This window comes from Phasianus colchicus, chromosome 1 (assembly GCF_987193195.1).
Source record: "Phasianus colchicus chromosome 1, bPhaCol1.hap1.1, whole genome shotgun sequence".
NCBI classification, from domain to species: Eukaryota; Metazoa; Chordata; class Aves; order Galliformes; family Phasianidae; genus Phasianus; species Phasianus colchicus.
The window spans coordinates 119,039,644-119,054,176 of record NC_143436.1 but is presented as its reverse complement, the minus strand read 5'-3'; the positions used below and the strand labels follow the sequence as shown (position 1 = coordinate 119,054,176).

Below are 14,533 nucleotides of genomic sequence, written 5' to 3'. Positions count from 1 at the left end.
TACTGAATTTTAGGAAATGCATAGATTTTTAACACTTATAGAAGATGATCTCTCAATTATTTTAATTGCTTATACTGTTAGGTGACATGTTCCAACTTATGGTAGTTGAGTCCTGTCAAACATGGACAGTTCTCAAATGTCAAGGAAAGTAATACCTCCTAAAACAGTAATATGAATTTATTACTCCTGAGTATGACACTGAAATAAAACATAAACTTTAAACATTTTAGAGTTTTAGATTATATTCTGTACCACGGCAGTTTTTAAGTTCTACATAACTGTGAGACCAATTTATTCCTTGCATTAAAAATTGATATTTTTTAAAAGAAAATTTTAAATATAAGATTGAAACTTAACTCTATTACCAGAAGAGTCAAATCGAAAGGACACATTTCACCTAATTAATACGTCAGATAACAGTTCATCAGAGATGTAAACTTTATGTCAAGAGAAAGCATCTCTCTAAAAATCTTTTGTTATTGAAAACGAGTCTATTGAAAATGAGTGTAACAACAATACCTTTGAAATGAGAAAAGAAAATAATTTTGTGTTGTTGAAACTTGTGATATCAGTCTTCTCAACTCATTCAGAAAATTTTTCCTATTTTTTTAAATAATAACAATGGGAAGACAAATTAATCACAATAAGACTAATCTTCAGCTTCTATTCTTGCCGTTCTTCAAATGTTCATCAGAAGACTGATGGTTTGAAAACAATTTTAAAAGAAAAAACATTCCCTGATAATAAAGATGTCCTTGACTCTGGTGCCCTCTCAGCCTTCAGAGTGCCCCCATCCAGTCCCATGAATGTGGTGGCTCTCTGCCACCAGATCCAGTTAGCAGTGAGGCTGGATGCATGCCCCCAGTATGCACACAAAGACATACAGGAAGACACACACACAGAGGACCCCACATATCAGCACAGACAGCATGGTGTCTTTATAAACCCCCATGTATCAAGCTGCATGGACACCACCAAAATGGATAGTCCTATCTTCCTCTCCTGTGCCAGACTGGAATTGAAGCTCATTAGTGGGACATGCATACATCTTCACTTTCTACTTTTCCAGGCACACTCACATTCACAGATCCTAATCCCATCTAATAGCCTGCCGTGATATCCTGGCTCATCACGAAGTCACCAATTCAGGCTTTGGGTTTTTCTAGATTTTGGTGTTTTCCTATTATGAATATAGGTCTAGCAGGCATGTATACAAATGTGTACACATGCAGAGACTAAAGTGTCATACAGAAAAAAGAAGTAGGATCTAATAGGAAGACAGCTCAAATGACAGTGACCAAGTGACTAGGCAACAGCTGATCAGCTGCTTGTTTATGTGACCACATTTATTCCCCTTTAGTCCATCTTCCCACACTTACTTCCCTTGACTGATATGTCTCAATTCCTGTTTTCCCATCTTAGTCTCATCCCAAAAGCATCCCATAATGCTTTTTCATGCCTTCTGGCATGTCAGCCACTCCTCCTAGTTCTGTGTCATCAGCAAGCCTGCTAACAGTGCACTCTACTCCCTCATCCAAGTCATTGATGAATATATTGAATAGTACTGGTCCCAGTACCGACCCTTGAGGGACTCCATTAGACACAGGCCTCCAACTAGACTCACTCTGTCCCACTGACCACAACTCTCTGGCTTCTTTCCTTCAGTTGGTTCACAATCCACCTTACTACTTGATTGTTCCAGATTATGCTTCCTCAGTTTAGCTGTGGCGATGCTGTGGGAGATGGTGTCAAATGCTCTACTAAAATCAAGATAGACCACATCCACTTCTTTATCATCATCTATCCACCTGGTTTCATCTTCATAAAAAGCTATCAGGTTGGTCAAGCATGACTTCCCCTTGCTGAAGCCATGTTAACTACCCTTAATGACTCTCTTATCCTTGATATGCCTAGAGGCAGTGCCAATGATAAGTTTTTCCATCGCCTTTCCAGGTGAGGCTGATCTGTCTCTAGTTACTCAGGTCCTCCTTCTTGTCCTTTCTCGAGTGATGTTTGTTTTCTTCTAGTCCTCAGGCACCTCAACTTACCAAAGTTGTGTTCCCCACAACTTACCAAAGATAATGGTGAGTGGTCTAGCAATGACTTCTGCCAGCACCTACGGGTGTATCCCATCAGGACCCATGGATTTATGGATGTCCAGATTGTTTAATTGTTCCTTGACCCAGTCCTTATCAACTGAGGCAAACTCCTCCTTGATCCTGACTTCCTCAGGACAGCCTCCAGCAGTATAGGCAGAGACAGAGAAGGCACTCAATAACTCCCCCTTCTCCGCATCTTCTGTCACCAGGGTAGTTGTGTGTTTGTGTGTGTGTGTGTGTGTGTCTGCATGCAAGCACATGTGCACACCTGTTTGTATGAGTGCATGTGCCCAGTGGCAGCAAGGCTCAGACTTGCTCCTAGCTGCCCAGGGCCATGCAGCCTCTTAATGACAGCATCTGTGCCATCCAGATACAGGCTGTCAGAATGCCACCTCTATCTGCCTCCTTCCTTTTGGGACCCAGCCACTAGTCAAAAGGACAGAGGAGAACACTCCTGGTGCTCCTGATACCTTTAGCATCTTTCCAAGGGATGCAAAGTCCCTCTCTGATGTTCTGCCATTTCCTCATGCCAGCCTCCCATGACCCTACTGGAATGACAACAAGTGGATGGTGGTCTTCTTGTTTGATCTGATGTGGTGGAGTCTCCTTAATGTCTCTGACATGTGCCCCTGGAAGACAGCAAAGCTGTCTGGAGAGGTTGCCTGGGCAGCAGATGGGGGCCTCAGTGCCTCCTGGCATGGAGTCCCCAGTCACTAAGACAGTACTGGGCAAAGGTGCCCAGCAGCTGCTCCCTGGCAGGTTCTCTCCCTCACCTGCTGAGGTAATTCCCCACTTAGGCACGGAACCAGAACCCTGGAGCCAAGTGCATCACAAAAACATGCTGTGTTCTGGGGCCTGCAAGGTTGCCCTGGATGTTGTCTCCAGGCAGCCTGGAGCACATCATTCTCTGTGAGGTGACACTCTGCAGTAAGATGTCACAGTGGCTACCTCATATGCCCTTGTGGCAGCGGTGGGAGCAGTAGCTCAGTCCGCTTGTGGGACGTGCAGGAAGTGAACCCAGAGAGAGCGTTGTGTCTATCTGGAGACATCCTGCTGAGATGGAGCGGCTGAGAGCCCTTCGAGGTGAGGTCCCTCCACCTCTCTGGACACCATGATGCTGCCCGAGCACATATATGCCTTCAATGTCTCTGTTAAGGACATGCCAGCAGCACTGTCCTTGCTCTGCTAAGTGCAGCTGCCCACCATGGTTTCTCAGTACCCCAGCAAGGGGAAGGCTCTCTCCCCTCTCCCTGCCTACCACACATGTGCCAGCACAGCCCACCCCCACTGTGGGGCTGGAGGAGCATTCCTCCCAGAGCTGGCTGGATGCTCAGCCCTGGCTCCAAGCAACACCAGTAGCAGCTGCTCTGCTCTTTCCTTCCAGGACTCTTCGCCTGTGTGGGCTGCATGCCCAGATGTACACGTCGCAGGGAGAGAGGCAGGGTGGAAAGCCCTGTCCCTGTCTGTGCCGTGACTTTGCTGCTGCAGCACCTGCAAGACCAGGAGGTGAGCTGGGGATGTCCAACCATCAATCCTTGCCCTGGCCCAATGCCATGGTCCCATGGGTGCCAGGCCTGGCAGCACAGCTGCATAGTGATGGCAGTGGGCAAAGCAAGTGTGACTGATCCTTGTTCCCAGGGTGACCGAGCGCAGGCGTACTGCGAGCTGGAGCACGTCCTGTGGGGAGGTGACAGCCGCCCGCCCTGCGGAGTGGTGAACCGGCTGCTGGCAGAGGTGTCCCAGGACCTGACAGCAGCCCAGGTGAGGGGTCACTCCCGAAGGCAAAGGGAGCCGCCTGCCCGCGCTGGTGTTCTGCTGGCGGATGGCGGTGGCTTAGACTTTCCAAGGGAAGGCGTCAGGCAGTCTCCTGGGCTGTGTGTCACCAGTGACTCTTTTTCAGGGCGTGACGGACAGCGTGAGGACAGCTGCCAGCAATGTCCTGGTGGCGCTGGCTCGGACACATTTCACCTTGGTGATGGCTGAGCTCCAGGGCCACCTGAAGGCCACACGGGAGATGTCCAAGGAGTTTGTTCTGATCACCATGAGCAAACTCTTCAGCATCTATGGTAGAGTGTCCTCATCCTCCTGACACCTATAGCAACCGGGGAAAGGGGTCTCTTCCCTTGCGCATGATATGCGTTGAGCTGGGGGATGCAGGGCTGCAGCCTCTGCCTCCCTCACTGCCAGGGCTCTGACCGTGCCCCTCTCTTTCCTCTCTGCAGCTCCACAGTGCATCTCCTTTGTGTGGCTGACGCTGGCTGGCCTGCGCAGTCTGGTGGGCCAGGTGAGGAGTGGCCAAACTCTGCGCATCGCTTGTGCTGGTGAGTGCTGGCCCCAGAGCAGAGGGGATGAGGACAGCCTTTGCACCCTGCCCTGCGGCAGATTCTCAGTGGCTCCCTTTTCTCTCTCTCTTTTTTAAATTAATCATTCTTTTGTTGATGTTTTGTTTTGTTTTTTTTTTTTCTCAGTTGTGAAGCAATGGTTGGACGGAGTCAAGATTCACCTGTCCTCTGGAAAACAATGCTCCTGGCCTGTCGCAGAGAAAGAGCAAATCTATGAGAATCTTGATGAGCTCTTCTTCTCTGTGGTGAGGAACTGGCAGGACTGCCAGGAGGAAGAGGTGAGCACTGCTGCATTCCCAGCCCAGCATGGCATCAGAGACATCCATGTCAGTAGCTTTGTCTGTGCCCAGAGTGCTGAGAGCAGAGGGGTGAAGAGAGGGAGTGGGCTAGCTCTGCAAAGAGCTTGGGGCTGAATTTCCCTGACGGGAAACAGCCGCATGTCACAGCTTTGTGGCAGGGAGAGCTGGGGATAAGAGTGTGGGGAAAACCTGCCTGCTCTCCAGAGCGAGCCCATCTTATGCTGGGCACAGGGGTATGGGGAAAGGGAAGGGAAAGAGAAAGCCCTCTCTGTAGGAAGGGAAGACCTTCAGTCTTTGATGCTAAGACACTGCCATCCCTCTCCAGGACAAACAGGCCGTCCTTGGGGCTGTGGCTGCCATGTTGGGTGTCCTCCTGCAAGAGGAGATGTACCGAGAGCAAGTCTGGGAGCAGCTCCTCTGGCTCGTGCACCCATGTCAGGAGGTGCAAGACACCTGCAAGATGGCCAAGGTGAGATGTTGCGCAGGGCTCAGCGTGGATATGGGGCCCATGAAGTGCCACGAGAGTTCAGGGGGATGCAGGGAGAAGGCGGAGAGCTCTTGGAGAAAGGAGGAACAGGTGTTCAAGGGAGGTCTGAGGCTTCCTGAGTTCTTCAGTCAAAGAAGGAACAACCTGGACAGGAGCCAGGAGGGAGCCAATAGTCACTGAGGATCATCTCCTGGGGATGGGAGGCTTCACCCCCACCACTGTGGGGCTCTGAGTGCCTGAGGAGCTCAACAACAGGGGGGACCATGTCTAGCTGCACCTGATGGGGAGAAGAGGGCTGCTGGGTGGGAAATGCCTCAAACAGTGCCCAAACTGGGCTTGGTTGAGAGCAGAGAGACTTTCTTGGTGCTGCTGGGAGGTGGGAGACAAACAAGACCGCCTGTGCGAGAGCTTCTCCCAGTGGACAAACCATTGGGAAACAGTTTTTCCTCTCCCAAGTGGCTAGATGTGGCTTAAGCCCTTTCTTCCTCTTTTTTTCTCTTGCAGAGCCTCACTATCTTCCTGGAGGCCTTAGAGGGAACTGAGTATGCCGTCCCCAAGGACAAGTTTCTGGCCATCACCAGTGCCGTATTCTACCAGGTAAGGGGAGCCTATCCTTGCACAGCACACTCTTGGCTAAGTCTCAGGAGGACTGCAAAGCTCAGAGCCCCTGACTAAGGCGGGTCAGCCTTAGCTCCTGCATGCCCAAGGCTGCTCCAGAGCTGTGCATGTGCCCCCGGGGATGCTGTGGGATGGGCTGGTTTTTTTTTTGCCTGTTCTCTTCCTGAGAGTGCCAAGGGAGACGAGAGCTGTCTTTTCCATCCTCAGTGCTGATGTGATTTTCTCAAATGGACCTTTTTCCCACAGCTCTATGATGACAGCAAGCAGCACAGCGAGGCTGATCGTACAGAGCTGACCCATTGCATCATGCTGCAGGGTAAGGAAAGGAGCTTTGGCGATGCTTGGTGGTGCCCTGGCCAAAGCCTCTCTTGCAAGCCTCAGGAATGGGTGTGAGTTGCTTGCTAACACAGCACGGGATTTCTTCCCCACAGCCCAAATCTGCCCAGAGGAAACGATCCTGTTTCTGGAGTCACAGCTGGGTGATGAGTGGGAGGCTGGATGCATAGCAGCCCTGGGTCTGCTCGGTGCTCTGGCTCGCTCTGATGGTCAGTACCACAGGTTGGGACTTTCAGGGATCCCTTTTGTCATATGGGTTGTGCCTCCACTCATACTTCTGCGCATCTCTTGCAGAGCCCTTGATGACTGAGAAGCTGCCCCAGATTGTGGAGGCTGTGCAGCGTTTGTGCAGCCACCCCAGGCCCCAGGTGAGCTGGTTTGGGAAAGGAAAGCGCTGTCGGGATGGTGATGTTGCTGCCAACACGGCAGGGCTGGGATGACCAGAGAGGTGCTGGGGCGTTGACCACATAGTCATGATGGTTCCTGTGAGGAGAGCAAGCAGAGTGAAGCGGGCAGGTCCTTGTGCTGCGTATGGAAAGCACAAGGCCTGGTGCAAAGGCCTGGCCCTCACCACAGGAGCCAAAGCTTCTCCTCTGCTCTTGCTGTCTCTGCTCAAGCCCAAAGGGCTGCCCTGATGAGCAGGTGGTTTCCCTTTGCCTTCTGAGCTGAAAAATCACACCCACAATTGATCTCTGGCAGGTGAGGAGGGCCATTCTGCATTTCATCAATGATCTGCTTAGTGCTAATGCCTGGAGCTGCTCAGCTTGGGATGTGGTGGGGCACATCTTCAGCGAGTTCAGCCGCGCCACGGGAAGAAGGGTAAGGACAGTGGGTAGCATCTTTGGTTGGAAGACCCCAGGTGCTGCTCAGAGGCTGGCACAGAAGCACCGGTGGGGCCACACCTGAGCCTCCCGAGAGGCTCCTGAGAACTGAGCATAACTAATGTTTCAACACCGCTGTTGTGCAGGCAGCTGGAAACCTTTCTGCCCAGGAAGCCCTGGAAGAAGGAGCAATCCAAGAGCTGTGCATGGACATCCTGGGGTCACTGGATGTCTGTGCGAGAGGGATGTCCAAAGTAAGTCACACTCTGTCCTGCTGCTGCTCCTTGCCTTTGCACCACGTGTTCTTCGTCCCATTCCAACTCCCCAGGTCTCTCCTCCAATGTGCTCTGAAGCACACAAGACTCAGGGAAATTCACAGAGTCCTCTTCATCTCTGTGTGGAGGCAGGAATGCTGACATGCTCAACTGCCTCATTCCCTACAGCTCCTGTGGCCGCGGCTGCTGCTGTTTGTGGTGCCAGCACAGTACTCGGGCATGCTGATCCCAGTCTCCCGCTGTGTTGGAGCCCTGGCCGAGAGAGGGGACCTGACAGCCCGGGAAGTAGAAGATCTGGATCCCCATTTTGTCAACTCCATGTTTCAAGGTAGGAGCAGAAACTCCCCCAGTGAGCTCTGCTGACCTGTGTTAGCACCCAGAAGGGACAGCGGACGTACGCGTGGCGGGGCACAGGGTGTCTTGCAGTCTTACTCAGCGCTTCTTTCTCCTCACAGGCCCACTGCTGACTCCCCAGATGCTGCTGGCACGTCTATTGGTGAGTAGATGCTCCAGAGGCCGGTGCCCCATGCCCCGAGGAGGAAGCAGCATGGCCATGGGCAAAGCTGTTGGCTGCTCCTTGCCTGCCAGGGCAGAGCCAAGCTGCTTCCCTCGTGGGGGAAGCCGCTGCCCTTGCTGCAGAAGTGACCCTGCTTTTCTTTGCTCTTGTTCAGGTGGTGGCAGGGAGTCCTGTTGCAGGCAGCGAACTCCAAGCCGCTGCCTTGCTGCTCATGCAAAACCTCCACAGCAGGATCCACAAAGCTGTGGGGGCCACGTGGGCTGCTGAGATCCCCCTGCTGCTGCAGTGCCTCAAAGGTAAAGTACTGGTGGGGAGGGAAAGGCAGAGGCAGGGAAGGGGGGGAGTGAAAATGCAGCTCTGCAGCATGGCAGAGTGGAAGCATTGCCTGGATCCCAGTGCTTGCTCTACTGCTGTTCCCAATCCAGGGAGACAGCACTGAGGCCTGGGGACATTTCCCCCCGGCGATCTACCCATTCCAGGGCATGGATGGGCCCCTCACGTCCCCTAAGACAGCAGTCTTGGCTGTGTTTCTGCGGAACAGTGTTTGTGGGGAGGGACAGGTCATTGTGGAGGGGGTGCGGGTCCCAGCTTGGCAATATTGAATGCAATGTTTGCAGCAGCTCTTCTTTTATGGCTTGATCCCAAGCAAACTTCTTTTGTTTCCTGTTGCTGTGTAGGGAAAGATGAGAGCTTCCAGGACTCTGCGGAGTGGGAGCACCATCTGCTAAAGGTACAGCATTGCTGGGAGGTGTGGTGTAGAGAAGTGCTTGCCTGCCTCAAGGAGCCCAGCTCCCATATGAGCCAGGGAAGGAATGCTGGGTGGAGCTGGCAGAGGGACTGTTGTTCCAGTCACCTCTCCCCAGAAGGCTGCAGTGAAGGAATGTGGGAAGAGGCAAAGGGCAAGGGAACATTGTCTTCTCCTGTTCTCCAACAGTTCCTGAGGGCATCACTGGACACCATGGAGGACGAGGCCTGGACCAAGGCCCTGAGCTGCGAGCTGAGCCGGCAGCTGAGCAGTTCTCCCAGCAGCTCTGGGGAAAAGGTGAGTTCCCCCTGGCTCTGCCCAGTGGTGCAGCTGCAGGTGCCCAACTGGGGCTGGGGCGGCTGGGACTGTGGCTGGTGCTCTGCTCACACAGGCTGCTCACGCTGCTTCCCCTGCCTGTACTCCCCGGGGGCCTTTGCCTGCAAACTGCCCGGGAGCTGGCTAAAGCTCAGCCCTGCAGCTGCTCTCAGTGACTCCCAGGGAGCGTGGGTCCTTCCCACCTGGCCCTCTGCCAGCAGGTCAGGCTGCTGCCACATCTCAGCTTCTTCTTCCCCTTCCCATGCAGTCTTTCCTATACAAGGCTCTGGGCACAGTGCTGGGAGTTTGTAAAGAAGTCCTCCACATCCAAGAGAAGCTGCTGCAGCACCTGGAGGAAGCAAATGCAGAGGAGCCATCTGAGGCCCAGGTGAGCTCTCCTCTCCTCCAGCTTCTGCCAGCATCCCGCTCTGTCCCTGGGGCAGAAGGCTTCTCCTGGCTCTGCCCCAGGCCTTTCGTTCTCCTCCCCGATGCTGCTTCCATCAGGCGAGGACCAGCCCAGCCACTGTGGCTGGCCACGCCAGTAGGTTCAGGCCTGCTCCAACTGCCCCTTGTTCTTTTGTGCAGGGAATGATCTCTCTTCTCAGCCATGCTGCTGAGAGCAACTTCCACACAGTCCTGGACACCCTTACCATGTTTGCGTCCAGGCTTTGTAAAGGCCGGAATGGAAGGATTTCCAGGCACAAGAAGGTAAAGTGTTACGGGTTTCCATCTTGTCTTTCTTTCACCTTATTTTCACAGCAGCTCCTGCCTTGGGAGCCCAGGTACATTGCGGGGCACTGGGGGCTGTTGAGCGAGTGTCTCAAGGCATTTCTCCCCTCACAGGTGGAGCTGAACAGCACGAGAGCTCAGGCCACACGCAGCGCTCTCATCCTCGCCCATGGCAGCTTGGCACTGCGAGCCTCCAAGGAACAGCTGCTTGCCCGCCTGGAGGGAGACATCGTGGGCAACATCCTGCTGCTGTACAGCTGCAGCCGCCAGGTGAGCGCTTGGGGTTTGCCTGGGTGTCAGAGTGCCCAGCTTCAGCCCCTCCACATGGGGGGATGCTGAGATGGGCCTTCTCTTTCCAAAGGTCCCTCAGGGAACGGTCTGTGCCCAGATGAAGATCCAAGCCCTTCCCTTAGCATTGCCCCCACGTGTCCCCCTTGCAGCCCTTGGCCCTTCCCACAGTTCAATGAATGTTCTTCTCTCTTGGGCCTCAGGACTTGCAGAACAAGCTTGCGCTGGTGCAGAGCATCACTGACTTCAGCTCTGCAGTCCATGCTGTGGGTGGCTCCGCCTTCTTTAATCCCTCCTTGAAGGGCAAGCTGCTGGAGATCCTGATGGTGAGTGCCTAAAGCCAGGGATGTCTGCAGAGGAGTTCTGGGCTGTGACACGAGGCTCGCTTCCCTGGAGACGTACAGGTCTCCCCCAGCTACACATCTCCAGCTGGTGGGGACCTTGGGTGCTAGCAGGCAGCGGCTGGGCAGCGGGCTAGGTCCACCAGCTATGGAGGTGCTGCATCCTGCAGTGCCTCAGTGGGAAATGTGGCAGTGATGGAGCTAGTGTGTGGCAGTTGTGTCTGTCTTGGGGCTGGGCAGAAGAGCTCTCGCATACCCCTTGCTCACTTTGACAGTATCTCTCTGGGACTTGCAGGACTTGCTGAAGAAGTATTACATGGGCACCCCTGTATCTCCAGTGCCCCTGAAGGTGGTTCTGGCCCTGGAGCAGTTGAGGTAAGGTCTGGGGTTGCAAGTCAGGATGGTGGTCCCCGTTTTGGGTAGCTCCCGAAGGCCTGGAGGGGGCAGGGGGTAAGGAGCCACATCTTCAGGAGAGATGGCTGGGCTGTTGTGCCCAGTGAAGCTGATGTTCTGAGTGGGGAGAAAGGCCCTGGTGTTCCTGTCCCCTAGCAGGGAAGAGAAGGGAGACCTGGGAGGTAGTTCACTGCTGCTGGGGAGGAGGCAGGCGCTGCTGGAACTGAAGACAGTGCTCAGCAGCAGTGGTTGGGGGTGTTGGCCTTGCAGTTGTTGATTAGGAGAAACTCAGATGTTGACTGAACCAGTCTGGAGAGCACTGGTAAAGGCTCTTTCTGCTTTCTCTTCCTTTTTTGTCCTTCAGCAAGCTGAAGCCCTCTAGAGGAAGCAAGGACATGAGTGAAATGTTGACTCTGTGCTGCAAAAACATTGTGACGCACCCTTCAGCCAAGATGATGCTGAAGATCAGGAAGTCACAGCAAGCAGCACAGTACCTACAGGTAACCTGCTGTAACTTTCCCAGCCACCTCTCAGTTGGAAACCTATCTCAGCACACAAAATCTATGCTATGGCAGCAGCTATGATGCCACACCTCAATCTCTTCTTCTGCTTTCAGCTTCTGCAAACATCACTGAAATCTCTGGGCCGGCTCATGGTAGCCCTGATGGAGACAGAGCCCATCGGCGGCTTCTTCCAGAATATAGTCCATGTGAGTATGTGTGGGGCAAGGGAGAAAGCATGGTGCCTGCTGATAGTGGAGGCAGAGATCTGGGGACTGAGAGGACGATCAGAGGAGAGCTCTCCTGCTGATGTAAATGGGCAAAGAAATGGGCCCTGCAGAAAAGTAAAGACAGGAGCCAGCCCTTGGCAGGCCATAGCCGAGGAAAAGCTCCCAGGTTAGGAGACCGGAGAGTCTGCAGAGAGAGCAGGCCAGTGCTCAGTGAGGTTGCAGGGGTGCATGAAACCACAGGGCAGGACCTGAGGGAAAGTCCCAGGAAAGAAGGAACAGGGAGAGGGTGTCAGGAAAGGAAAGAAAAGATGTCCTCACTGAGACAGTTGCTCTGCCCCAGGTCCTGCAGAAATCATTGACATCAGACGACATGTGGGAGCGCAAGAGGGCCCTGCAGACCTGCTCCCAGCTGCTGGCTGCTTGTGAAGAGCTTCAAGTGAGTAAAGAGCCCCACCACATGCCCCCTGCTCTCTCCCTTGGTGCCCCTGAGCTGGAAGGCAAGCTCTGCCCAACTGTGCATGCTGTGTCATGGTGGGGAAAGGTACAGGCAGGAGAAGCTAGGGAGAGCTGGGACCACCTACAGCTTTGTTCCTGCCTCTCACCCCTGCAGAGAGGAGATGCCTGCAAGCACTTTGGCTCCTTGGTGGGATTGCTGGCACCTCTTACGTGTGACCCGATGCCCACATCCCGCCAGCTGGCTGTCACCTGTCTGGACTCCCTCCTCCGAATCCAAGGTGAGTAGAGCGGGTGTGTACCAGCCCTGTGCTCTCCTCTGCACCATTACCATGGTCTGGGCCCTGTTCACAGGAGGGAGAGGCACCATGCGCAGCTCTCTTCTTGTCCCCACCCTGTTCTCTGTCTCTTCCCTGTGGAAAGCAGTTCCATTTCCAGAAGTATGATTTCCCTTTTTTCCCTGTGCTCTTTCCAGCCAAAGCAACCAACGAAGTCATCGAGACAGGAGACATCGGGAGCCTGTGTGAGGGGCTGACTGAATGCAGCACCATCTCCCAGCTCCGGACCTCATCCAAAATCGCAAGGGTAAGTGGACCCAAAAAGGAGTGGTACGATCTCAGTGCGTAGGCTTCTGCATGACCCTGTGCTGCTCCCAGACTCTCACACAACTTCCAGAATGAGCTGTCACCCTGAGACCACTTTTCTCAGCAAGTAGCAGGAGGTGCTGAGCTATGTCTGGCTTCAGGTGCCCAGTGCAAGGAGCTGACTCTATGATGTATGTTTGTGTGTGTGTGTGTGTGAGTGTGGCTGCTGGGAGGTTGGCTTTTCATGTAAGCAAACACCATGGATGGAGAAGCTGAGAGAAGACTCAACCACCATACATTTGAATAGAAGGGTATGGACAGCAGGAGCATTGCAATTGCTGCCTGAATGACCAGCAAGCCGCTGAACTAAGAATGCCCTCAACACTGCTTTATGTTTTGAAGAGCTGCCGCAGAGCAATGATGGGATCTCTCCTGCTTCTCATTTCTATGCAGATCGTGTGCAGAAACTTCCCCCTAGAACGCACCATTGACTTTATGTTGGCCATCAAGGAGACCATCCGACGAGCCAAAGGAATGCGCGTGCGTGCTGCTGGGAAGTGGATGACCACCTTTCTACAGATGTACAGGAAGGACATCTGTCGAGACGTAAGAGACTTTCTTCCACGTGTCTTGGACTTTTTCTGGCTGTTGCACTATTCTTTGCGCCCTTTGCCTCTCGTGCTAAAGAAGCACAGCCTGAGTGCAGAGCCAGGGCATGGACAGGGTGGCTAGCATTAAATTTGGGCTTAGGCCTTAGCAGCATGTCAAGGGAGCAGGCACTGTTCATGTGCTGAATGTCCATGGTTACGTCCTGCAGAATCAAGGATGCAGCAAGTCGTTCTTTCTCTCCTCGTTTCAGGTGCTGATGATCCTCTACATTCTGCGCAGCTGCGCATCGTCCATGAAGCAGAGCACGTTCATGCCCTTCCTGTGCCAGGCAGTGGTCATCCTCACCTGCTGTCACACAGAGGTCATGATTGACAACTTTTCCCGGCTGCCTAAGGCCACAGACAGGTACTGGCACTCCTGCCTTTGCTGTTGCTGCAGTCAGATTGTAGCTTGCCTCTGCCAGAGGGATCCGGGGAAGAAGCAGCTTTTCTTTTTTCCTTTCAAAGTCTGTTTGAGGTGAAATTACTCAGTCACAACTTGAGACTCTCCTTTTTCTAGTGAGATCTGGAGAAAAATAAGGGAGTTTTGTCTTCAACGGTGGGGGCAGTAGAAGAGGAGAGAAGAGAGAAGAGAGAAGAGAGGAGAAGAGAGGAGAAGAGAGGAGAAGAGAAGAGAGGAGAAGAGAAGAGAGGAGAAGAGAAGAGAGGAGAAGAGAGGAGAGGAGAGGAGAAGAGAGGAGAAGAGAAGAGAGGAGAAGAGAAGAGAAGAGAAGAGAAGAGAAGAGAAGAGAAGAGAAGAGAAGAGAAGAGAAGAGAAGAGAAGAGAAGAGAAGAGAAGAGAAGAGAAGAGAAGAGAAGAGAAGAGAAGAGAAGAGAGAAATGGAAAGGAAAGGGAGAGGAGAAGGAGAGGAGAGGGGGAAAGGAAAAAGGAAAGGAAAAAGGAAAGGGAAGGCAAAGGGAAGGCAAAGGAAAGGAAAGGAAAAAGGAAAGGGAAGGCGAAGAGGAGAAGAGAAGAGAGAAGAGAAGAGGAGAAGAGAAGAGAAGAGAAGAGAGGAGAGGAGAGGAGAGGAGAGGAGAGGAGAGGAGAGGAGAGGAGAGGAGAGAAATAGAAAGGAAAGGAGAAGAAAGGGAGAAAGGGAAGGGGAGGGAAAAAGGGGAGGGAAAGGGAAGGAAAGGGAAGAGGAAAGGAAAGGGAAGAGGAAAGGGACGAAAAGGGAATAGGAAAGGAAAAGGGAAGGGAAGGGAAGGAAAGGAAAGGCAAAGGAAAGAAAAGGAAAGGGAAGGCAAAGGAAGGCAAAGGGAAGGAGGAGAGGAGAGGAGAGGAGAGGAGAGGAGAGGAGAGGAGAGGAGAGGAGAGGAGAGGAGAGGAGAGGAGAGGAGAGGAGAGGAGAGGAGAGGAGAGGAGAGGAGAGGAGAGGAGAGGAGAGGAGAGGAGAGGAGAGGAGAGGAGAGGAGAGGAGAGGAGAGGAGAGGAGGAGAGGAGAGGAGAGGAGAGGAGAAGAGAAGAGAAGAGAAGAGAAGAGAAGAGAAGAGAAGAGAAGAGAAGAGAAGAG

General features: G+C 53.1%; 1 protein-coding gene across 1 annotated transcript; it reads left to right on the top strand.

The window, feature by feature from the left end:
- Nucleotides 1-662: 662 nt before the first annotated feature.
- Nucleotides 663-14,328, top strand: LOC149919985 (maestro heat-like repeat-containing protein family member 2B). Its single transcript, XM_090124308.1, has 31 exons — nucleotides 663-3,182; nucleotides 3,484-3,605; nucleotides 3,738-3,860; nucleotides 4,000-4,165; nucleotides 4,322-4,420; nucleotides 4,568-4,719; nucleotides 5,066-5,209; nucleotides 5,732-5,824; nucleotides 6,092-6,161; nucleotides 6,277-6,390; nucleotides 6,476-6,549; nucleotides 6,881-7,000; nucleotides 7,149-7,256; nucleotides 7,446-7,605; nucleotides 7,733-7,773; nucleotides 7,949-8,090; nucleotides 8,472-8,524; nucleotides 8,729-8,836; nucleotides 9,123-9,242; nucleotides 9,440-9,562; nucleotides 9,698-9,853; nucleotides 10,075-10,197; nucleotides 10,508-10,587; nucleotides 10,970-11,105; nucleotides 11,222-11,314; nucleotides 11,676-11,771; nucleotides 11,946-12,069; nucleotides 12,264-12,373; nucleotides 12,826-12,978; nucleotides 13,232-13,386; nucleotides 13,540-14,328. Exons 1-31 carry the CDS (start codon nucleotides 3,158-3,160, stop codon nucleotides 13,589-13,591), a joined length of 3,435 nt encoding a protein of 1,144 aa, XP_089980434.1. The 5' UTR covers nucleotides 663-3,157; the 3' UTR covers nucleotides 13,592-14,328.
- The last annotated feature ends 205 nt before the right edge of the window (nucleotides 14,329-14,533 follow it).